This window comes from Xenopus tropicalis, chromosome 7 (assembly GCF_000004195.4).
Source record: "Xenopus tropicalis strain Nigerian chromosome 7, UCB_Xtro_10.0, whole genome shotgun sequence".
Classification (NCBI taxonomy): Eukaryota; Metazoa; Chordata; class Amphibia; order Anura; family Pipidae; genus Xenopus; species Xenopus tropicalis.
The window spans coordinates 5,038,840-5,062,028 of record NC_030683.2 but is presented as its reverse complement, the minus strand read 5'-3'; the positions used below and the strand labels follow the sequence as shown (position 1 = coordinate 5,062,028).

Here is a 23,189-nt window from a genome sequence, read left to right as displayed (position 1 = left end):
ACCCCCCAATACACAGTACCCCCCAATACACAGTAGTCTCCCATACACAGTGCCCCCTATACACAGTGCCCCCTATACCCAATGGGGTTTGGCAGTCACAGAGCTGAGCCCTTTTGGCACCCTGGGGTGAATACCTGCCCCTGAGGTGAATACCTGCCCCTGGGGTGAATACCTGCCCCTGAGGTGAATACCTGCCCCTGGGGTGAATACCTGCCCCTGAGGTGAATACCTGCCCCTGGGGTGAATACCTGCCCCTGGGGTGAATACCTGCCCCTGAGGTGAATACCTGCCCCTGGGGTGAATACCTGCCCCTGGGGTGAATACCTGCCCCTGGGGTGAATACCTGCCCCTGGGGTGAATACCTGCCCCTGAGGTGAATACCTGCCCCTGAGGTGAATACCTGCCCCTGGGGTGAATACCTGCCCTTTGGTTACTTTCACATGTTCCTCTCTCCTTTGAACTTCTGACCGTGTTACCCAACCGGTTAGACTTAATAGTAAACTTTTTCTATACCCCTTTAGGAAATACATAGAAATTAGGCTTGTGTTAATAAGAATAAGAATAATAAGAATATCCTAAAAAAGTTATACCGTTTAAATCGCCCTCATTCAATGAATTTCAGTCTCAACCAAGAGACTTCAGACCAGTAAGCCTGACATCTATAGAGTGAATGCTGTAACAGTGTTATAAATATAATTGTAGCCCACTTGTTAAATGGTTGTGTGGCACTACCTGCTGGAGCACGATACTTTGGCGCTACAGGAGTCCTGAGCCCCCGCTTACTATGGGGGTTTACAAGGGATTCTCCCCTATTTGGCGTGCCTCCACCCAGGGATAGTGTTGTGGAACTATAATCCACCCCCTGGGAACTTAATAGCTTGTTATGCCCCTCTTGGGACCCACGTACTCCTGGCAGATGTACCCCACCCTGGGGTTATTCCTTACCAGCTGGTAGTGGTCCTCTGGGCTGGATAGATCTCACAACACGGTGGTATGAGTAAAGCAGATGAAATGGTTTATTAGGCAGAAACCTCTCCAGGAGCGGCATATCATTTATACACAGTGCAGGGCATATACTCCTTACTTCTCATTGAGAACCTTTTCCTGTTGGCATACCCTACGGTACTCCCGACATATGCTCCCCTCTGGGTGCTCTCCCAGGTACTCACGGCAGAGACACTCTCTCATAGAGTTCCCCCGGTACTCCGCTAGGACGTTACACCCCAGGGACCCACACCGGTACTCACATAAGGCACCCTCAGATCCGGCCTCCTGGACTAATGGGGACCTTGTCCACCTACCTAGCCACTTGTGTCCCTGCACTCCAGCAGATGTAATGCTGGGAGGTCTTAACCTCGCTACCACTCCTGGAGGGGCGATGTCTGCCCATTCTAACCTCTGGTGTCCTACATGACACTCCTAGAATGTCCTCTTATATAGAAACTGCTATCTATTAACTGTGCCAGGAGTGCACACTACCTGTGCACTCTCTGGACTAACAAAATGTCTGCCAGCACATGGCTGCATCCCTTTATATATCCCAGCACCCCATCTAGTGGTTGCTGGTGAGAAATGCAGGGGAAACTCCCTTTCAGCAGAATAACATCTAGGACCACTTTTAGGTGTCCAATTCCCTAAGGCCACCCTCTAGTGCCTGTCTAAGGAGAACCCATCCTAGGGGCCCCAAATCTTGGGGATCCCTACATTCTCCCCCTGCTGAAAAATTGTCACCTCCTGGCTGACACATCCCATCACAACCCAAATACCTTACACAATACTTTTACCATATTGTTCACATCACACTTCAACAGCCTCTCCTGAGGTCTGCCAAGGGTACAATGGGTTGCCTGCAAGGAAATAGTAAACACATAAACATTTTCAATCAATCATATCTCCACCTCTCTTTGAGGGAGTCCATGTCCCAAGGTAATCAGCACCCTGGGATACCTTCCACCAACGGGTGGGCACTTTGATCAGTCCTCTTTAGACTGATGGACCCTCCTGGGTCAACTTTGGGCCTGGCATCCTCCATGGCCAACACAAAAAGCTCCCCTCCGGGAGTCAAACAGAAGCAGTCCTTGCTTCCCAACCAGCCGGTTGGCTGTGGTGTGGGTATCCTTCTCCCATCCCCCAACAGTCCCTTCTTGGGAGAACACAAGTCCCTCCTGAGTGGTACACCAAAACTGTAGGTGCTACTTCCCTTTAAACTCAGTTACAGCTGTGCAGTGTGGCGCAGTACAGTGCGCCCAAAATTTCCAGCCCACATGTAGCGGTACCCTGCACCGTAAGCGATGCCATCCGCCGGTCTCTCATGCAGCGACAGTACACTGCCCTGCTCGGTTCCGGACTTGGCAGACATATTTGCTGTAATATCGCAGAGGAGCTCACTCACTTGACTCTTGCTGAATGCGAACTCGGAATTTCCCAAGATGGCCGCTGTGACGTTAACTGGCCACGTCACTTCCTCAGCCCTTGGCACACTTTCTAGCATTTCTATGGGCCACTGACCTCACGGGGCGTCAATATGCAAATTAGGTACGCGTCACCCTCTGGCACGCCTCAATCTCATGTGTCTTCCCTGGCTCTCTTGGCGCCACTATCCTGCAATCCAATTGGCCAGGAGCATGCCTTGCTCCTCTTTCGCGCCAAATCCCACCTTGGGATGCGGATCAGGGTGGCCCAAATCTAGCCCGGTCGGAAGAAGGGTGCAACAGACACTCTAGGCCACAGTTCCCTTAGGGCCCTGTCTGATAAACAGTTCTCAATACGATCTCAGCAGTGCCTCCAAATGTAGCCCACTTGTTAAATGGTTGTGTGGCACTACCTGCTGGAGCACGATACTTTGGCGCTACAGGAGTCCTGAGCCCCCGCTTACTATGGGGGTTTACAAGGGATTCTCCCCTATTTTGGCGTGCCTCCACCCAGGGATAGTGTTGTGGAACTATAATCACCCCTGGGAACTTAATAGCTTGTTATGCCCCTCTTGGGACCCACGTACTCCTGGCAGATGTACCCCACCCTGGGGTTATTCCTTACCAGCTGGTAGTGGTCCTCTGGGCTGGATAGATCTCACAACACGGTGGTATGAGTAAAGCAGATGAAATGGTTTATTAGGCAGAAACCTCTCCAGGAGCGGCATATCATTTATACACAGTGCAGGGCATATACTCCTTACTTCTCATTGAGGACCTTTTCCTGTTGGCATACCCTACGGTACTCCCGACATATGCTCCCCTCTGCGTGCTCTCCCAGGTACTCACGGCAGAGACACTCTCTCATAGAGTTCCCCCGGTACTCCGCTAGGACGTTACACCCCAGGGACCCACACCGGTACTCACATAAGGCACCCTCAGATCCGGCCTCCTGGACTAATGGGGACCTTGTCCCACCTACCTAGCACTTGTGTCCCTGCCTCCAGCAGATGTAATGCTGGGAGGTCTTAACCTCGCTACCACTCCTGGAGGGCCATGTCCTGCCCATTCTAACCTCTGGTGTCCTACATGACACTCCTAGAATGTCCTCTTATATAGAAAACTGCTATCTATTAACTGTGCCAGGAGTGCACACTACCTGTGCACTCTCTGGACTAACAAAATGTCTGCCAGCACATGGCTGCATCCCTTTATATATCCCAGCACCCCCATCTAGTGGTTGCTGGTGAGAAATGCAGGGGAAACTCCCTTTCAGCAGAATAACATCTAGGACCACTTTTAGGTGTCCAATTCCCTAAGGCCACCCTCTAGTGCCTGTCTAAGGAGAACCCATCCTAGGGGCCCCAAATCTTGGGGATCCCTACATAATATACAAGGAATAATAAAGAGCCTTTCTCTTCATTTCTTCCCGTATCCATGGGATCTTGTCATTCTCTTCTTCTTCTTCTTCTTCTTCTTCTTTCATCCATTTCACTTACTGTATCCCCCCTCCTCTCTTTCTTGTATTTCCCTTCTATCTCATATTCTTTCCCCTTATTCATTTCGTTCTTCCCTCCTTTCCGTAAATATCTGCTCTCCTTTCTCTTTCGTTCTTCTCTTTCTCCCCAGTTTTTCCTTTTCTTTCTGCCTTGCACAAACTCTCCCTTGTTCCTGTTTACCTTTATTTAAAGGGGAACTTCACCCAAACACAACTTGAGCTTTTGAAAAGTAAACATAATTTCAAGCAACTTTGCAATATACTGTACATCAGCAGGGTCGGACTGGGCCACCGGGACATGGGGAAAATACCCGGTGGGCCCTGGACTCTGTTGCCGCTCCCCCAGCTGCTGGTGTCCTACCGACGCGTTTCACTTACACTCACTCAGGGGAGGACGTCGGAAAGGGGCCCATGCGGGGGGGAGGGGATTAGGGGGGCGCAGTAGGGGCCGCGTCTGGTGGGGGCACTTTAAGGGGTTCGGGGCCCTGGGGCGGCAGCCCCGGTCAGACCTGTACCCCCCAGTCTGACCCTGTACATCAATCATGATGTTTAATGTAATAATCTGGTTTGGAGCAGTTCCCTAAGCCCCACCCCCATTTCCCTACTGATCTGGTTGGCTACTTTGTGACTCAAATAAAATGGAACAGTAGTCGCCCTGTCTTCAGCCTGCCTCTCCCAATCCCCACAATCCCCTGCTGCACACGTGATGTCAATAAGGAAAGGAACATCCCAGTGCAATGCATTGTGGGTTATGTAGTTCCTGCAGGCTGTCTGTAAGCTGGGGAGAAGTTGTTACAATTTGTAACATCAGTGTTTTAGTCCCTCCTCCCCTGCCAGGATTTCAAATGATGCAGAAAGAGAAGAACTGTGTTTGCAGCTGGATTTCAGCCTATAAATGGGATTTATTCCTACTGTTGGAAGGAGCAGGCTACTGTTCTACCCAGTCGGAGATGTGGGGCACATGATATGGGTTTGAGTCATTTGCTTTAGGTGCCGGTATAGTGATTCTCCAGTCACTGTATTGTGTGCTGTGATTGGACAGGAGGATACCACCCTGTAATTGGGCAGCCTTAGTAGCACTAAATTTGCCCCAAAGTATGGAGCCAAGGTGCCTAAAGTCCCAAAAGGGATCAACATGGTCTTTCAGTTTTACAAAGAATTAAGGGCACAAGAAATATTTTTTATTCATTATATTCTATAAACTGAGATTATTTGGTGGCCGATAACAAGACGTCAGGCTCTGAAGGTTGTTTGCTCTCACGGCGTCTTTCCCACAGAACTCGTATCTGAAAACCAAAATAATCGGTCACATCCTTGTACAACGGCGATAATATAATCACTACGGCAACTCGGTACAGCTATGGGATCCACTAACCTGTACTTGATCCCAACTAAGATATAATTACCCCTTATTGGGGGCAGAACAGCCCTATTGGGATTATTTCATGGTTAAATGATTCCCTTTTCTCTGTAATAATAAAACAGTACCTGTACTTGATCCCAACTAAGATATAATTACCCCTTATTGGGGCAGAACAGCCCTATTGGGTTTATTTAATGGTTAAATGATTCCCTTTTCTCTGTAATAATAAAACAGTACCTGTACTTGATCCCAACTAAGATATAATTACCCCTTATTGGGGCAGAACAGCCCTATGGGTTTATTTCATGGTTAAATGATTCCCTTTTCTCTGTAATAATAAAACAGTACCTGTACTTGATCCCAACTAAGATATAATTACCCCTTATTGGGGCAGAACAGCCCTATTGGGATTATTTCATGGTTAAATGATTCCCTTTTCTCTGTAATAATAAAACAGTACCTGTACTTGATCCCAACTAAGATATAATTACCCCTTATTGGGGCAGAACAGCCCTATTGGGTTTATTTCATGGTTAAATTATTCCCTTTTCTCTGTAATAATAAAACAGTACCTTTACTTGATCCCAACTAAGATATAATTACCCTTATTGGGGACAGAACAGCCCTATTGGGTTATTTAATGGTTAAATGATTCCCTTTTCTCTGTAATAATAAAACAGTACCTGTACTTGATCCCAACTAAGATATAATTACCCCTTATTGGGGGCAGAACAGCCCTATTGGGTTTATTTAATGGTTAAATGATTCCCTTTTCTCTGTAATAATAAAACAGTACCTGTACTTGATCCCAACTAAGATATAATTACCCCTTATTGGGGCAGAACAGCCCTATTGGGTTTATTTCATGGTTAAATGATTCCCTTTTCTCTGTAATAATAAAACAGTACCTGTACTTGATCCCAACTAAGATATAATATTCCAGTCTCTTTCAAACCACTGCCTGGTTGCTAGGTTAAATTGGACCCTAGCAACAGATAGCTGCTGACATAGAATACTTACGTCTGTCCGTCTTTCCCGTATTGCACGGTTATCATCTCGGCGCCGACTGTGAATGGAATGAGGTTGATGAGACTCTTTTTCCAGGTGAAACTCACGGTTATGAGGGGCCCGACGTCGGCCTCGACATCAATGAAGGCTGAGTAGGTGCTTCCGGGTTTAATGAACCCACTGGGGACACAGGAAATAGAAATGAGATTTATTTTAATTAGATTACACACCAAAATACAAAAATAATTGTTTTTCTGTGTATTTGTTTCAGCCCAACACTTCTGGCAGCTGTAGGGCGACCCATAGTGACACCTAGTGGTGGAATAAAGAAAGGCAGCAGACCCAGCGGCTGTTCATGCCCATAACAGGGTTCATTAGCTAACGAGGGGGAGGTATCAGCCTTATATATCCCCAGATGGGGGTCCCTGAGTGTAGTTAACTCTTTCAATGGATCTCCAGGAATGAACCACCCGTTAGAGGGGAGTCTGGACCCTCAGTAAAGTGTATTTCTGTCCCCACCACCACCGCTTGGGCTTATGCCTTATCACCAACACTTTTTTTCTGTTTTATTAAGGTTATTTCTATATTTCCGTACCTGGCAATCTCTTCTCCTTTGGTGCTGCCCTTAATGCCATTTAACAACACTTGGACGGATCCCAAGAAATTCACGCTGCCGGTGGTCTTCACGGAGACCCTGTATCTCCAGCCTGTGTGGGCAGAACAATACAAGACGCTGCTATTAAGACCACCCCAATAACCCCTTGTAACCCACACATTGATTCTTACCCACAATCCCCACTGGTCTCAGTTATTGTGTGCCAGTGGTGATTAAAGGGGAACTAAAACTCTAGGAAGAATTAGACCTCAAACGCTTTGACTTATGTGTATGCGTAGTATGTTATAGAGAGGCCAATTCTAAGCAACTTTTCAATTGGTCTTCATTATTTGTCTTTCATAGTTTTTGAATTATTTGCCTTCTTCTGACTCTTTGCAGCTTTCAAATGGGGGTCACTGACCCCGGCAGCCAAACCCTATTGCTCTGTGAGGCTCCAGTTTTATTGTTATTGTTACTTTTTATTCCTTATATTTATGTTCAGCCCCTCCCCTATTCATATATCAGTCTTTCATTCAAACTATACCCTGGTTGCTAAGGGAATCTGGACCCTAGCAACGAAAACTGAACGAAAACTGAAATAATTAACATTAGACTTACGTGAATAAGGCTTTTCACTTCCAGTGTTTAAGAAATAAGAATAGTCGCTTGTTCCATGGCTGGAAAAGGCGTCGGCATAGTGGCCCATTAATGGGCAACCAGTTGTGGGACATGGGAATCCGGTACCCTGGGGGGGGGGGAAGGAAGAAGCGTCAGAACTGAACATGCAGGGGGATCAGCTATAGTACAGTCCCATCCAATCAGAGCAATGCATTCAGGCTTAATTAATAAAGGGGATGAGGTGGGGCAGAGACACCACTGGGGCAAATAAGGGGCCCAATACATTCTAAATATGAGAATATTTACTGATCTATTTGGTAGAACTTGCAAATAAATACACCACCCAAAGGCAATGGGCAAACTAAGGGGGGTGTTTTTGCCTCTATACAGTCTATTTATATTCCTGTGTGTATCATGACTTACCTTTGTAAATGCTTCATATGAAGTGCTGGGGTATCCAACGAATCCATCGGGAGACGAGATACTTTCAGTGTAATATTTGTAGCTTCTAAGGTGGTTACAGGCAAATATATCCTTGGATCCTGGGGGGGGGGGGGTGTAAATATCTCTCAGCAACATGGTAACATGAGGGTATGGGCACAAAGTGCAATGTCCTATTATCGTTCCAGGGGTACCCAGGGCACAAATAAGCACTCACCCCAAATCCCCCCCTAACTGGCCTTCAGGCTGGGCCCCCTTAGCCCATAACAAGGTTACAGATATATAGAAACATTGGGGTAACAGTCACCCCGCTATAGTTCCAGGGGTACCCAGGGCACAAATAAGCACTCACCCCAAATCCCCCCCTAACTGGCCTTCAGGCTGGGCCCCCTTAGCCCATTACAAGGTTACAGATATATAGAAACATTGGGGTAACAGTCACCCTGCTATAGTTCCAGGGTACCCAGGCACAAATAAGCACTCACCCCAAATCCCCCCCTAACTGGCCTTCAGGCTGGGCCCCCTTAGCCCATAACAAGGTTACAGATATATAGAAACATTGGGGTAACAGTCACCCCACTATAGTTCCAGGGGTACCCAGGGCACAAATAAGCACTCACCCCAAATCCCCCCCTAACTGGCCTTCAGGCTGGGCCCCCTTAGCCCATAACAAGGTTACAGATATATAGAAACATTGGGGTAACAGTCACCCCGCTATAGTTCCAGGGGTACCCAGGGCACAAATAAGCACTCACCCCAAATCCCCCCCTAACTGGCCTTCAGGCTGGGCCCCCTTAGCCCATAACAAGGTTACAGATATATAGAAACATTGGGGTAACAGTCACCCCGCTATAGTTCCAGGGGTACCCAGGGCACAAATAAGCACTCACCCCAAATCCCCCCCTAACTGGCCTTCAGGCTGGGCCCCCTTAGCCCATAACAAGGTTACAGATATATAGAAACATTGGGGTAACAGTCACCCCGCTATAGTTCCAGGGGTACCCAGGGCACAAATAAGCACTCACCCCAAATCCCCCCCTAACTGGCCTTCAGGCTGGGCCCCCTTAGCCCATAACAAGGTTACAGATATATAGAAACATTGGGGTAACAGTCACCCCACTATAGTTCCAGGGGTACCCAGGGCACAAATAAGCACTCACCCCAAATCCCCCCCTAACTGGCCTTCAGGCTGGGCCCCCTTAGCCCATAACAAGGTTACAGATATATAGAAACATTGGGGTAACAGTCACCCCGCTATAGTTCCAGGGGTACCCAGGGCACAAATAAGCACTCACCCCAAATCCCCCCCTAACTGGCCTTCAGGCTGGGCCCCCTTAGCCCATAACAAGGTTACAGATATATAGAAACATTGGGGTAACAGTCACCCCGCTATAGTTCCAGGGGTACCCAGGGCACAAATAAGCACTCACCCCAAATCCCCCCCTAACTGGCCTTCAGGCTGGGCCCCCTTAGCCCATAACAAGGTTACAGATATATAGAAACATTGGGGTAACAGTCACCCCGCTATAGTTCCAGGGGTACCCAGGGCACAAATAAGCACTCACCCCAAATCCCCCCCTAACTGGCCTTCAGGCTGGGCCCCCTTAGCCCATAACAAGGTTACAGATATATAGAAACATTGGGGTAACAGTCACCCCGCTATAGTTCCAGGGGTACCCAGGGCACAAATAAGCACTCACCCCAAATCCCCCCCTAACTGGCCTTCAGGCTGGGCCCCCTTAGCCCATAACAAGGTTACAGATATATAGAAACATTGGGGTAACAGTCACCCCGCTATAGTTCCAGGGGTACCCAGGGCACAAATAAGCACTCACCCCAAATCCCCCCCTAACTGGCCTTCAGGCTGGGCCCCCTTAGCCCATAACAAGGTTACAGATATATAGAAACATTGGGGTAACAGTCACCCCGCTATAGTTCCAGGGGTACCCAGGGCACAAATAAGCACTCACCCCAAATCCCCCCCTAACTGGCCTTCAGTGCTGGGCCCCCTTAGCCCATAACAAGGTTACAGATATATAGAAACATTGGGGTAACAGTCACCCCGCTATAGTTCCAGGGGTACCCAGGGCACAAATAAGCACTCACCCCAAATCCCCCCCTAACTGGCCTTCAGGCTGGGCCCCCTTAGCCCATAACAAGGTTACAGATATATAGAAACATTGGGGTACAGGGGACAGATTACCTTCCCAGAGTCCATCGATGTCTAAGAGCTTGGCCAGGATGGGTTTGCTGCACCCCGGCATGTTCTCGCCCCCGTTAGGAAAGAAATCCATGTGTGCGACTGACTGGCTCATCCCATAACCTGAGATATAAAACAATAAGGCTCAGTTTGATTGGAGGAAAAGCTCTTTGGCCGCCAGTCAGTATATAATCAGCGCTATACGGACCCATTTTGGGGATCAGCGGGTCGGTATCGGTATGAATGGCATCTACAAAGACGGCATCGGTTGGATCCAGTCTGACCTCGATGGGGGTGTTCTGGAAGTACGGCCCAGCCGGATCAAGCCCTGCGTTTGGAGGAGGAGACAGCACTCAGGTTAATTCATGTAATAATTCAATCATTTACATCAGGTGTTCCTCATAGGCGGGGCTTATCTAATTCACCTATTCATAGATTCATAGATGATTATGGGAGGCTGGTTCCTAAAATGTTCTGCCTAATATTCTGCTTTGCCTTTTCTGGTTCCCTAGTCACATCCCAATAGAAGAATAAAGGGTAAGTACAATATAGTAGATCCAAATATATCAGGTGTTCCTCATAGGCGGGGCTTATCTAATTCACCTATTCACAGATTTATAGATGATTATGGGTGGCTGGTTCCTAAAATGTTCTGCCTAATATTCTGTTTTGCCTTTTCTTGTTCCCTAGTCACATCCCGATAGAAGAATAAAGAGTAAGTACAATATAGTAGATCCAAATATCTCCGGTGTTCCTCATAGGCGGGGCTTATCTAATTCACCTATTCACAGATTCATAGATGATTATGGGTGGCTGGTTCCTAAAATGTTCTGCCTAATATTCTGTTTTGCCTTTTCTGGTTCCCTAGTCACATCCCGATAGAAGAATAAAGGGTAAGTACAATATAGTAGATCCAAATATATCGGGTGTCCCTCGTAGGTGGGGCTTATCTGCACTAATTCACCTAAGTCATGTGACTGATTCAAAGACAATCATGGGTGGTTGGTGCCTAAAATATTTTTCTCCCAATGCGCTGCTTTGCTTTAGTCACATCCCAATAGAGCAACAAAAAAAGCAATATGGCAGCTTCACCCCATACATATAAACAGAATGGGGTCGACTTTCTACTCCTCTCTCAACATACCAGTAATTCGCCCAATGCCGGGCATCCGCTTGCCAACCTCCCCGGCAGTGTGAGAGCCCAAGCTGTGGCCGATAATATGCACGTTGGACAGAGGGTATTTCATCTTGCTCTGGAAACGTGAAACAAAACAACTTACTGTATATCCAGCAGAAGCCCCAGTGGGCCCTACGCCCCCCAGTCAGACCCTGCGCCCCCCAGTCCGACCCTGCGCCCCCCAGTCCGACCCTTCGCCCCCAGTCCGACCCTGCACCCCCCAGTCCAACCCTGTGCCCCCTAGTTCCGACCTGCACCCCCCAGTCTGACCCTGCACCCCCCAGTCCAACCCTGCGCCCCCTAGTTCCGACCCTGCACCCCCCAGTCTGACCCTGCCCCCCAGTCCAACCCTGTGCCCCCTAGTTCTGACCCTGCACCCCCAGTCTGACCCTGCAACCCCCCAGTCCAACCCTGCGCCCCCTAGTTCCGACCCTGCACCCCCCAGTCTGACCCTGTGCCCCCCAGTCCAACCCTGCGCCCCCTAGTTCTGACCCTGCGCCCCCAGTCTGACCCTGCACCCCCCCAGTCCAACCCTGCGCCCCCTAGTTCTGACCTTGCGCCCCCCAGTCTAACCCTGTGCCCCCCAGTCCGACCCTGCACCCCCCAGTCCAACCCTGCGCCCCCTAGTTCCGACCCTGCACCCCCAGTCTGACCCTGTGCCCCCCAGTCCAACCCTGCCGCCCCCTAGTTCCGACCCTGCACCCCCCAGTCTGACCCTGTGCCCCCCAGTCCAACCCTGCGCCCCCTAGTTCTGACCCTGTGCCCCCCAGTCCAACCCTGCGCCCCCTAGTTCTGACCCTGCGCCCCCCAGTCTGACCCTGCACCCCCCAGTCCAACCCTGCGCCCCCTAGTTCTGACCTTGCGCCCCCCAGTCTAACCCTGTGCCCCCCAGTCCGACCCTGCACCCCCCAGTCCAACCCTACGCCCCCAAGTCCGACCTTGCACCCCCCCATCAGCCCAGCTGGTAAACTTTTAATTACCCCTATTTTCTAAATTTCCCCCCCTACTTTAAGCTGCTCCGACCCACTCTTTATGATCAGGACCTCCCACTGCCCCCCATGATGTCACCACCGCCCCTCCCACAACACAGGGCGGTAATCTACAAGGAAGAAGATGGCCACCCTATGGGGCAGATGAGTTTCGAGCTTAATACATTTCCCACTCATCCCTATCAGTGCACAGAACAGTAAAGTGTTCCCCTTTAATCAAGGAATAATGAACTCACAGAGAGGTAGCCAATAAAATAGGCCAGCTCCGCCCCCACCACGCGGATGTTATTGGCGGCCTGGGTGTATATGGTGCGGGACCCCCCACTCCAGTCGGTGCAGAAACAGTTCACATCTTCGACTTTCAACATCGCCTGTAAAGCAAAGAGTTTATTAGTGAATTAGTTTTCAAGATATTAGCAGTTTTACACTGCTAATAACATATATTTGCTGCAGCAGCACCCCCTGCTGGGCTGGATACAAGTGCGATACACTGCGTCTCCTGATGCTTTTCTCTTCTCTCGCTCCTTTATCAGGTTGTTAGATGGAACCAGAAGAGAGAGAAATGAGCAGAGATGCGCCAGAAGCCGCTTTCTGTGTCAGTAACTTACAGACCAGCAGGGGGAGCTTTCTAGATAATGGGTTTCTGGATAATGAATCCCACACCAGCCTGTGTCATGTATAGAAAAGCAGAATCTTACTTTGCACATATTCACCAGCCAGTTCTCCTCTCCCTCATCGATGAATCCGTGGATAATAAATCGACTCTTCCTGCTGGTCTTGAAGTTTGTCAGTGACACTGCCGAGGGGTTCAAGGGGCGGAGCTCCTGTAACAGGAAATAATAGCACTTACCCACTATGGAACCCGGACCCCAACCCCATTCCCCCCATATGTGTCTAATATATTGGGTCAGAGACAGGGGAAAGTGTTGGAAGGGTTACTGCCTGCCCTGCTCTCATTTCCCTACAGAAATAGGGGTTGGTAGCACTAGGTAGGTACCTAATATATAGGGGCAGAGACAGGGGAAAGTGTTGGAAGGGTTACTGCCTGCTCTGCTCTCATTTCCCTACAGAAATAGGGGTTGGTAGCACTAGGTAGGTACCTAATATATAGGGGCAGAGACAGGGGAAAGTGTTGGAAGGGTTACTGCCTGCCCCTGCTCTCATTTCCCTACAGAAATAGGGGGTTGGTAGCACAGGTAGGTACCTAATATATAGGGGCAGAGACAGGGGAAAGTGTTGGAAGGGTTACTGCCTGCTTCTGCTCTCATTTCCCTACAAGAAATAGGGGTTGGTAGCACTAGGTAGGTACCTAATATATAGGGGCAGAGACAGGGGAAAGTGTTGGAAGGGTTACTGCCTGCCCTGCTCTCATTTCCCTACAGAAATAGGGGTTGGTAGCACTAGGTAGGTACCCTAATATATAGGGGCAGAGACAGGGGAAAGTGTTGGAAGGGTTACTGCCTGCCCTGCTCTCATTTCCCTACAGAAATAGGGGTTGGTAGCACTAGGTAGGTACCTAATATATAGGGGCAGAGACAGGGGAAAGTGTTGGAAGGGTTACTGCCTGCCCTGCTCTCATTTCCCTACAGAAATAGGGGTTGGTAGCACTAGGTAGGTACCTAATATATAGGGGCAGAGACAGGGGAAAGTGTTGGAAGGGTTACTGCCTGCCCTGCTCTTATTTCCCTACAGAAATAGGGGTTGGTAGCACTAAGTAGGTACCTAATATATAGGGGCAGAGACAGGGGAAAGTGTTGGAAGGGTTACTGCCTGCCCTGCTCTCATTTCCCTACAGAAATAGGGGTTGGTAGCACTAGGTAGGTACCTAATATATAGGGGCAGAGACAGGGGAAAGTGTTGGAAGGGTTACTGCCTGCCCTGCTCTTATTTTCCTACAGAAATAGGGGTTGGTAGCACTAGGTAGGTACCTAATATATAGGGGCAGAGACAGGGGAAAGTGTTGGAGGGTTACTGCCTGCCCTGCTCTCATTTCCCTACAGAAATAGGGGTTGGTAGCACTAGGTAGGTATCCCCTAATATATTAGGGGCAGAGACAGGGGAAAGTGTTGGAAGGGTTACTGCCTGCCTGCTCTCATTTCCTACAGAAATAGGGGTTGGTAGCACTAGGTAGGTACCTAATATATAGGGGCAGAGACAGGGGAAAGTGTTGGAAGGGTTACTGCCTGCCCTGCTCTCATTTCCCTACAGAAATAGGGGTTGGTAGCACTAGGTAGGTACCTAATATATAGGGGCAGAGACAGGGGAAAGTGTTGGAAGGGTTACTGCCTGCCCTGCTCTCATTTCCCTACAGAAATAGGGGTTGGTAGCACTAGGTAGGTACCTAATATATAGGGGCAGAGACAGAGAACGTACTTGGAAGTTTTCAGCATTTTCTCTAGTGAACAATAAGAGGCGAGTGTTGATATGTTCCGGGGAGCTGGGCAGCCTCGCTATTGGCCGCTCTAACGTTCCGCTCCATGGTTTCTCGTCGCTGAAACACCCGATCTTGTCGTAACAGACCGGCTCCCCTGAAAGTGACAAAATACAAAACCTCAGTATGGCACAGAAATGCCCCTTACCCTGTATATCTGATATGATTCCCCCCCATAATGTGCTCAGAGCAAACTAACTGAACTCTTTCAGTCCCCCTGATTAATTTAGTTGCTTGTCTCTGTCCCTTCTCCGGTTGAGTAATGTCTATTTTAGTGAATGGGAAAACCCATATTATACAAGATATAGTAGGTCGTATCTCTGAACAAGGTTAGACCCCCCCTAATCTTACCCCACTTTGCATTAAGCTCCTCCCCTTCCCAGCCCCACCCTTCAGGGAGTTCCTTGGGCAGCAGAATATAATGCACAATATAGCATATAACCCACTGATCTATGCCCTTTATATGGGCCACTCCCCAATTCTAAACAGACCACACCCTGCTATGCCGGATCAAGCTGAATCACGGCCTCTGCTGTCAGATGCAGGGCTGCCTAGCCATGTCTGGACTACTCCCAGCACCCTTTATAACCTAAACACCCCTAATTCCCTTCCCAGCAGCATTTCTTACCTTGCACACATCCCAGCAGGAAGAAAAACAGCCCCCAGAGCCCCAACATCTGCAAATAAAAATTAAATGCAATGAAATGTACACAGACAATACTGCCCCCTACCCACTAGGGTTATTATCTGCCCCCCTCTGGGGTTATTATATGCCTTTGAGTTAAATTTTAGTTCTGAGACACTTTGCAATTGGTCTTTTTTTTTGTAGTTTGTTAGTTATTTACACAGAACAATAGTTTTTTTTTGGCTGCCGGGGTCAGTGACCCCCATTTAAAAGTTGCAAGGAGTTTCAAGAACTATGAGCCCACTCTGTGTATCTACTAGCCAAAATGATCACTTACCTTGTGATGGTTCCAAAGGAGCTGCTCTGGGTCGGGTTCTGCAGGGAACTGATATACTGAGCCAGGTGGGAGGAGCCAGATTGCACAAAGCCCTCCCCTCCCTGGGGCAGGTCCCGCCTCCATCCAGCTCCTAATATTATTATAATGTAATCAGTAAAGGGGAACTTTAAAACCGGTTCTTGCACAACAATTATCCAATGTTATCCATAGTCAGAGCCAACAGAACTACGGCCAATAGCAGCGTTTGCTTATCCCTATCAAATCCCGGCTCTTCAAACAGTACCTGTACTTGATCCCAACTAAGATATAATTACCCCTTATTGGGGCAGAACAGCCCTATTGGGTTTATTTAATGGTTAAATGATTCCCTTTTCTCTGTAATAATAAAACAGTACCTGTACTTGATCCCAACTAAGATATTATTACCCCTTATTGGGGGCAGAACAGCCCTATTGGGTTTATTTAATGGTTAAATGATTCCCTTTTCTCTGTAATAATAAAACAGTACCTGTACTTGATCCCAACTAAGATATAATTACCCTTATTGGGGCAGAACAGCCCTATTGGGTTTATTTAATGGTTAAATGATTCCCTTTTCTCTGTAATAATAAAACAGTACCTGTACTTGATCCCAACTAAGATATAATTACCCCTTATTGGGGCAGAACAGGCCCTATTGGGTTTATTAATGGTTAAATGATTCCCTTTTCCTCTGTAATAATAAAACAGTACCTGTATTTGATCCCAACTAAGATATAATTACCCCTTATTGGGGCAGAACAGCCCTATTGGGTTTATTTAATGGTTAAATGATTCCCTTTTCTCTGTAATAATAAAACAGTATCTGTACTTGATCCCAACTAAGATATAATTACCCCTTATTGGGGCAGAACAGCCCTATTGGGTTAAATTAGTGTTTAAATGATTTTTATTTAGCAGATTTAAGGTATGGAGATCCATATTATGGAAAGACCTCTTATCTGGAAAACCCCAGGTCCCAAGCAGGTCCCATAATCTACTATACAGTATATACATGTATATAGTGAATAAAGTACCCCCTATTGTAACATATAGGGATATTATAAGCCCCGAGGAGATCCTTATAATATATAGTGAATAAAGGTGCCCCCCTATTGTAACATATAGGGATATTAAAGCCCCGAGGAGTTCCTTATAATATATAGTGAATAAAGTGCCCCCTATTGTAACATATAGGGATATTATAAGCCCCCCGAGGAGTTCCTTATAAATATATAGTGAATAAAGTGCCCCCTATTGTAACATATAGGGATATTATAAGCCCCCGAGGAGTTCCTTATAATATATACTGAATAAAGTGCCCTCTATTGTAAACATATAGGGATATTATAAGCCCCCGAGGGGTTCCTTATAATATATAGTGAATAAGTGCCCCTATTGTAACATATAGGGATATTATAAGCCCCCGAGGAGTTCCTTATAATATATACTGAATAAAAGTGCCCCCCTATTGTAACAATATAGGGATATTATAAGTCCCCGAGGAGTTTCCTTATAATATATAGTGAATAAAGTGCCCCCTATTGTAACATATAGGGATATTATAAGTCCCCGAGGAGTTCCTTATAATATATAGTGAATAAAGTGCCCCCTATTGTAACATATAGGGATATTATAAGCCCCGAGGAGTTCCCTTATAATATAAAGTGAATAAAGTGCCCCCTATTGTAACATATAGGGATATTATAAGCCCCCGAGGAGTTCCTTATAATATATAGTGAATAAAGTGCCCCCTATTGTAACATATAGGGATATTATAAGCCCCCGAGGGGTTCCTTATAATATATAGTGAATAAAGTACCCCCTATTGTAACATATAGGGATATTATAAGCCCCCGAGGAGTATGACATCACTAAGCATCATTTATAAGGATATAATTTACTGTTCAGTCCCATAGGGAAATCACCCAACTGTATATTATAAGGATATAATTTACACTCCCAGCTGGATAGTAAAGAAAGTGAGAGTTTTCAGGAATATCCTGCTTTGGGGCCAGGAATGTTGGTGAAAGTGAAAATGGGAGGTGCAAATCTCTAGAATATCCAGTCGTGCGGTGTAACAGGTTTATCTAGAAATTCTTATGAGTTAGTGGTTCCATTGCGTAGGTACTTACATGCCCCTGGGGCTTTCCTTAGTGACTGTTAGATAGTAACGATTATTTATTAACATAAATTCCCATCAGCCCCTGCCCCAGTGAGCTTACAATCTAAGGTCCCTATCCCATTCCCATCAGCCCCTGCCCCAGTGAGCTTACAATCTAAGGTCCCTATCCCATTCCCATCAGTCCCTGTCCCAGTGAGCTTACAATCTAAGGTCCCTATCACATTCCCATCAGCCCCTGCCCCAGTGAGCTTACAATCTAAGGTCCCTATCCCATTCCCATCAGCCCCTGCCCCAGTGAGCTTACAATCTAAGGTCCCTATCCCATTCCCATCAGCCCCTGTCCCAGTGAGCTTACAATCTAAGGTCCCTATCACATTCCCATCAGTCCCTGCCCCAGTGAGCTTACAATCTAAGGTCCCCTATACCACATTCCCATCAGCCCTGCCCAGTGAGCTTACAATCTAAGGTCCCACCCATATCCATCAGACCCCTGCACCAGTGAGCTCAAGTCTATAGGTCACCTCTCGACATTGCCATTCAGCCCCTAGCCCAGTGAGACTTACGCAATCTAAGGTCCTAATCGACATTACCCATCAGCCCTGCCTCAATTGAGGCCTTTAACAATCCTAAGCTTATTCAATTCCATCAGCCCCTGGCCCAGTGAGCTTCCCAAACTAGAGGTCTAGTCAGGATAGACCAGATTCACATCAGGCCCCTGCCGCCCAGATGAGGACTTGATAATCTAATAAGTGTCCTTTCCATTTCATCAGTCCTGCCACCGGTGACTTACAATTCTAAAGAAGGCCCTATCCCATTCATCAAGCCCGCTGCCACACTGAGCTACATCTACAGGTCCCTGATTCCCATCCTAATCAGCCCTGCCCTACCAGTGAGTATCACAATCTAAGAGCAACCCATGAGCCCTGCCCAAGTAGAGACTTTACAATCTATAGGCCCTATCACATCCCATGCAGTCCCCTGCCCATCAGGGCTTACAATTCTAAGGTCCCTATCCTTCCCATCAAGCCCCTGCCCCAGTGAGCTTACAATCTAAGTCCCTATCCACATTGCTATCAGCCCTGCCCAGTGAGCTTACAATCTAAGAGCTCCCTATTCCATTCCCATCAGCCCTGCCCCAGTGAGCTTACAATCTAAGCCCACTTACGTACATCCATTACAGCCCTGCCCCAGTTGAGCTTACAATCTAAGCTCCCTATCCCTTCCATCAGTCCCTGCCACGGTGAGCTTAAATCTAAGGCCCTATCACATTCCCATCAGTCCCTGCCCCAGTGAGCTTACAAATCATAAGGCCCCTATCACATCCCATTCAGCCCCTGCCCCGGAGCTTACAATCTAAGGCCCCGTATCACACCATAGCCTGATTGTACATCAAGCCTATACGTCCCATCAGCCCCTCCCATGCAGCTTCACAATCTAAGGCAGCTATCACATTCCCATCAGTCCCTGCCCCTGAGGCTTATACAATCTAAGGTCCCTATCACATTCCCATCAGCTACCCTGCCCCAGTGAGCTTACAGATCTAAGGTCCCTATACCCATTCCATCAGCCCTGCTCCCAGTGGCTTACAGATCTAGGTCCTATCAATTCCCATCACGCCCTGCAAGTGAGCTTACAATCTAAAAGGTCCCTATTCCATTCCCATATCAGATGCCCTGCCCCAGTGAGCTTACAATCTAAGGTCCCTATCCTCTATTCCCATCAGCCCCTCTGCCCCAGTGAGCTTACAATCCTAAGGCCCATCACATTCCCATCAGTCCCTGCCCCAGTTGAGTTACAACTCTAAGGCTCCCTATTCCATTCCCATCAGCCACTGCCCCAGTGAGCTTACAATCTAAGGCCCTATCACATTCCCATCAGTCCCTCCGCCCAGTGAGCTTACAATCTAAGGTCCTATCCATTCCCAACAGTCCCTCCCCATGAGCTTACAATCTAAGGTCCCTATTCCATTCCATCAGTCCTGCCCGGTGAGCTTACAATCTAAGGCCCCTATCCATTCCCATCAGCCCTGCCCCAGTGAGCTTACAATCTAAGGTCCCTACATCATTCCCATACGTCCTCCACACGGTGAGCTTACAATCTAAGGCCCCTATCACATTCCATCAGTCCCTGCCCCAGTGAGCTTACCAATCTAAGGCCCCTATCACATTCCATCAGCCCTGCCCCAGTGAGCATTACAATCTAAGGTCCTATCCACTTCCCATTCAGCCCCTGCCCCAGCTCTAAGCTTACACAATCTAAGGGTCCCATCACATTCCATCAGTCCCTGCCCCAGTGAGCTGTACACATCTAAGGTCCCTATCATCATTCCCATCAGTCCCTGCCCCAGTGAGCTTACAATCTAAGGCCCCTATCACATTCCCATCAGCCCTGCCCAGTGAGCTTACAATCTAAGGCCCTATTCACATTCCCATCAGCCCCTGCCCCAGTGAGCTTACAATCTAAGGCCCCTATCACATTCCCATCAGTCCCTGCCCCGGTGAGCTTACAATCTAAGGCCCCTATCACATTCCCATCAGTCCCTGCCCCAGTGAGCTTACAATCTAAGGCCCCTATCACATTCCCATCAGCCCTGCCCAGTGAGCTTACAATCTAAGGCCCCTATCACATTCCCATCAGTCCCTGCCCCAGTGAGCTTACAATCTAAGGTCCCTATCACATTCCCATCAGTCCCTGCCCAGTGAGCTTACAATCTAAGGTCCCTATCCCATTCCCATCAGCCCTGCCCCAGTGAGCTTACAATCTAAGGTCCCTATCCACATTCCCCTAGCCCTGCCCCAAGTGAGCTTACAATCTAGGCCCCTATCACATTCCCATCAGCCCCTGCCCCAGTGAGCTTACAGTCTAAGTCCCTATCACATTCCATCAGTCCCTGCCCCAGTGAGCTTACAATCTTAAGGTCCCTATCCCATTCCATCAGCCCCTGCCCCAGTGAGCTTACAATCTAAGGCCCCTATACATTCCCATCAGTCCCTGCCCCAGTGAGCTTACAATCTAAGGTCCTATCCCATTCCCATCAGCCTCTTCGCCGCCCCAGTTGAGCTTACAATCTAAGGCCCCTATCACATTCCCATCAGCCCCTGCCCCAGTGAGCTTACAATCTAAGGTCCCTATTCACATTCCATCAGTCCCTGCCCCAGTGAGCTTACAATCTAAGGTCCCTATCCATTCCCATCAGCCCCTGCCCCAGTGAGCTTACAATCTAAGCCCTATCCACATTCCCATAGTCCCTGCCCCAGTGAGCTTACAATCTAAGGCCCCTATCAACACATTCCCATCAGTCCCTGCCCCAGTGAGCTTACACATCTAAGGGCCCTATCACATTCCCATCAGCCCCTGCCCCAGTGAGCTTACAGATCTAAGGCCCTATCACATTCCCATCAGTCCCTGCCCCAGTGAGCTTACAATCTAAGGTCCCTATCCCTAGTTCCCATTCAGTCCCCGCCCCAGTGAGCTTACAATCTAAGGTCCCTATTCACCATTCCGCATCAGCCCCTGCCCCAGTGAGCTTGCAGTCTAAGGTCCCTATCACATTCCCATCAGCCCCTGCCCCAGTGAGCTTACAGTCTAAGGTCCCTATCACATTCCCATAAGTCCCTGCCCCGGTGAGCTTACAGTCTCTGCACTGCCCCCCTAGTTACACATACCACTCCCATAACACATTTTCAAGGTGTGTTGACTGGATGTTATCCACCATTTTGAAGTCATGTTGTTAATGGGGCGTAAGTGGGAGGAGCTATTCATGCCACCCCTTTAACTGCACTCTACCGTCCACAGTGATGGTTCCTGGGCAGATATGCCCAACCCCCTCTGGCACCCTATAAGCTGCAGTCCCTACATGTGAAAAGAGAAAGTTCATACTTGATCCTAAACACGTCACCCCCAGGTCCTGCAGTAAGGATCCTCATTCAATTAGGAACAATATGGCTGCTCCCTAGATGTTACTTGGCCCCAAAGCAAATTCCCAAAACATTGGCAAGTTGACCCATTCTACTGAGATATATTGGAATTGCTTATTAATTAGAGCCTCACTGGGGCCCCTAAACTCCTGTGCCCCCCGCAACTGCAGGGTCTGCCTCCTCTGTATTTACCCCTGGACCCCGGTGTCAGTTTGATGGCCGCTACCTTCTGATTGGTTCCAGCCCTTGGGTTTGTCTCTCAGCAAAGTCATGTTGCCTTGCCTTGTCGGGGAGATAAAGGCAGAATTGGGGACCCCCCTCTCATCTAAACCAAGAGGGGGCAAGTAGCACAGTAGGGTCAGGCCCCAGCCAATCATGTAGCCCCGATGCCCTAAACCCCACAGCAGCCAATCATTTTATTTTTCTATATTATACCAAAAAAAATAAGAATAATGTAATGAGACATCTGATTGGCTGCTGTGGGATTCGGGGAACTATATGGGAATCCGGCCTGGAGCCCAAATGAGAATATTTTACCCTGTCCGACCGTTTCTGAATTGCCCACATTTTTCTCTTGTTGCCCCCAAGTTCCCATCACTCACCCTACTGGGCCAGCCGTAGCCTCGGGCTAGTAGTTTAGCGGCAGTGAAACAAGTCCGTCAGGTCCAACCTGTAACCGGCCCTGAGCCCAAATGCCGACTGCACGGAGCGACTACTCACTCTGTGTCAGTTTTATATTGCCCCTTCCAGCTACACAGCCTTGTAACTTATTCTATAGCCCCGGCAACCCATTGGCAGGGAGTCCCATAACCAGAACAGTAAATGAAGACCAATTGCAAATTGTCTCAGAATATCACACTCTGACTTACCCTGTTACTGGGCCCAATGCGGCTGCTCCGGGTGCTGGTTCCCCTGCCCCAAACTCTTATACTGAGCCCAGTGGGAGGGGAATAATGTTTTATTATAACCAGAGGCCCCTCCTTTCTCTGGGGAGAGTCAGATATTACAGTAAATCCTCTGCAAACTATCAATATAAATATATCAGAGATACAGAGTGTATATTGGGTCTACAGCCGGGGAAAGCGGTGCGTCTGTAACTACTGTGTCTTGTGCCTTTATATGGGGGGCACAGAACCCCTCAGTGACTGCTAATATCCTTATCATTTACAGTAGGGGGTACATTATCCCTTATAATACATGAGTGATACTCAGAGTTCCCTGTATAACTCAGCCTGCAGCCTTGTGCCTTTATATGGGGGGCACAGAATCCCTCAGTGACTGCTAATATCCTTATCATTTACAGTAGGGGGTACATTATCCCTTATAATACATGAGTGATACTCAGAGTTCCCTGTATAACTCAGCCTGCAGCCTTGTGCCTTTATATGGGCACAGAACCCCTCAGTGACTGCTAATATCCTTATCATTTACAGTAG

At 48.2% G+C, this 23,189-nt stretch overlaps 1 protein-coding gene across 4 annotated transcripts in view; it reads right to left on the bottom strand.

Annotated features, from left to right (window-relative positions):
* LOC394967 (pancreatic lipase) overlaps positions 1-22,683 on the bottom strand; it is a 25,126-nt gene extending 2,443 nt beyond the window's left edge. Inside the window, exons 1-13 of one of the 4 annotated variants that reach the window (XM_031904951.1) lie at positions 22,623-22,683; positions 15,360-15,408; positions 14,674-14,828; positions 12,999-13,124; positions 12,537-12,671; positions 11,279-11,387; positions 10,343-10,462; positions 10,138-10,257; positions 7,917-8,035; positions 7,494-7,620; positions 6,876-6,987; positions 6,293-6,460; positions 5,079-5,195 (exon numbers count right to left, since the gene is read on the bottom strand). In XM_031904951.1, the coding sequence (XP_031760811.1) occupies positions 5,105-5,195; positions 6,293-6,460; positions 6,876-6,987; positions 7,494-7,620; positions 7,917-8,035; positions 10,138-10,257; positions 10,343-10,462; positions 11,279-11,387; positions 12,537-12,671; positions 12,999-13,124; positions 14,674-14,828; positions 15,360-15,408 (1,431 nt within the window). In that variant the 5' untranslated portion in view covers positions 22,623-22,683 and the 3' untranslated portion in view covers positions 5,079-5,104. 4 annotated transcript variants of the gene reach the window in all.
* Positions 22,684-23,189: the final 506 nt, after the last annotated feature.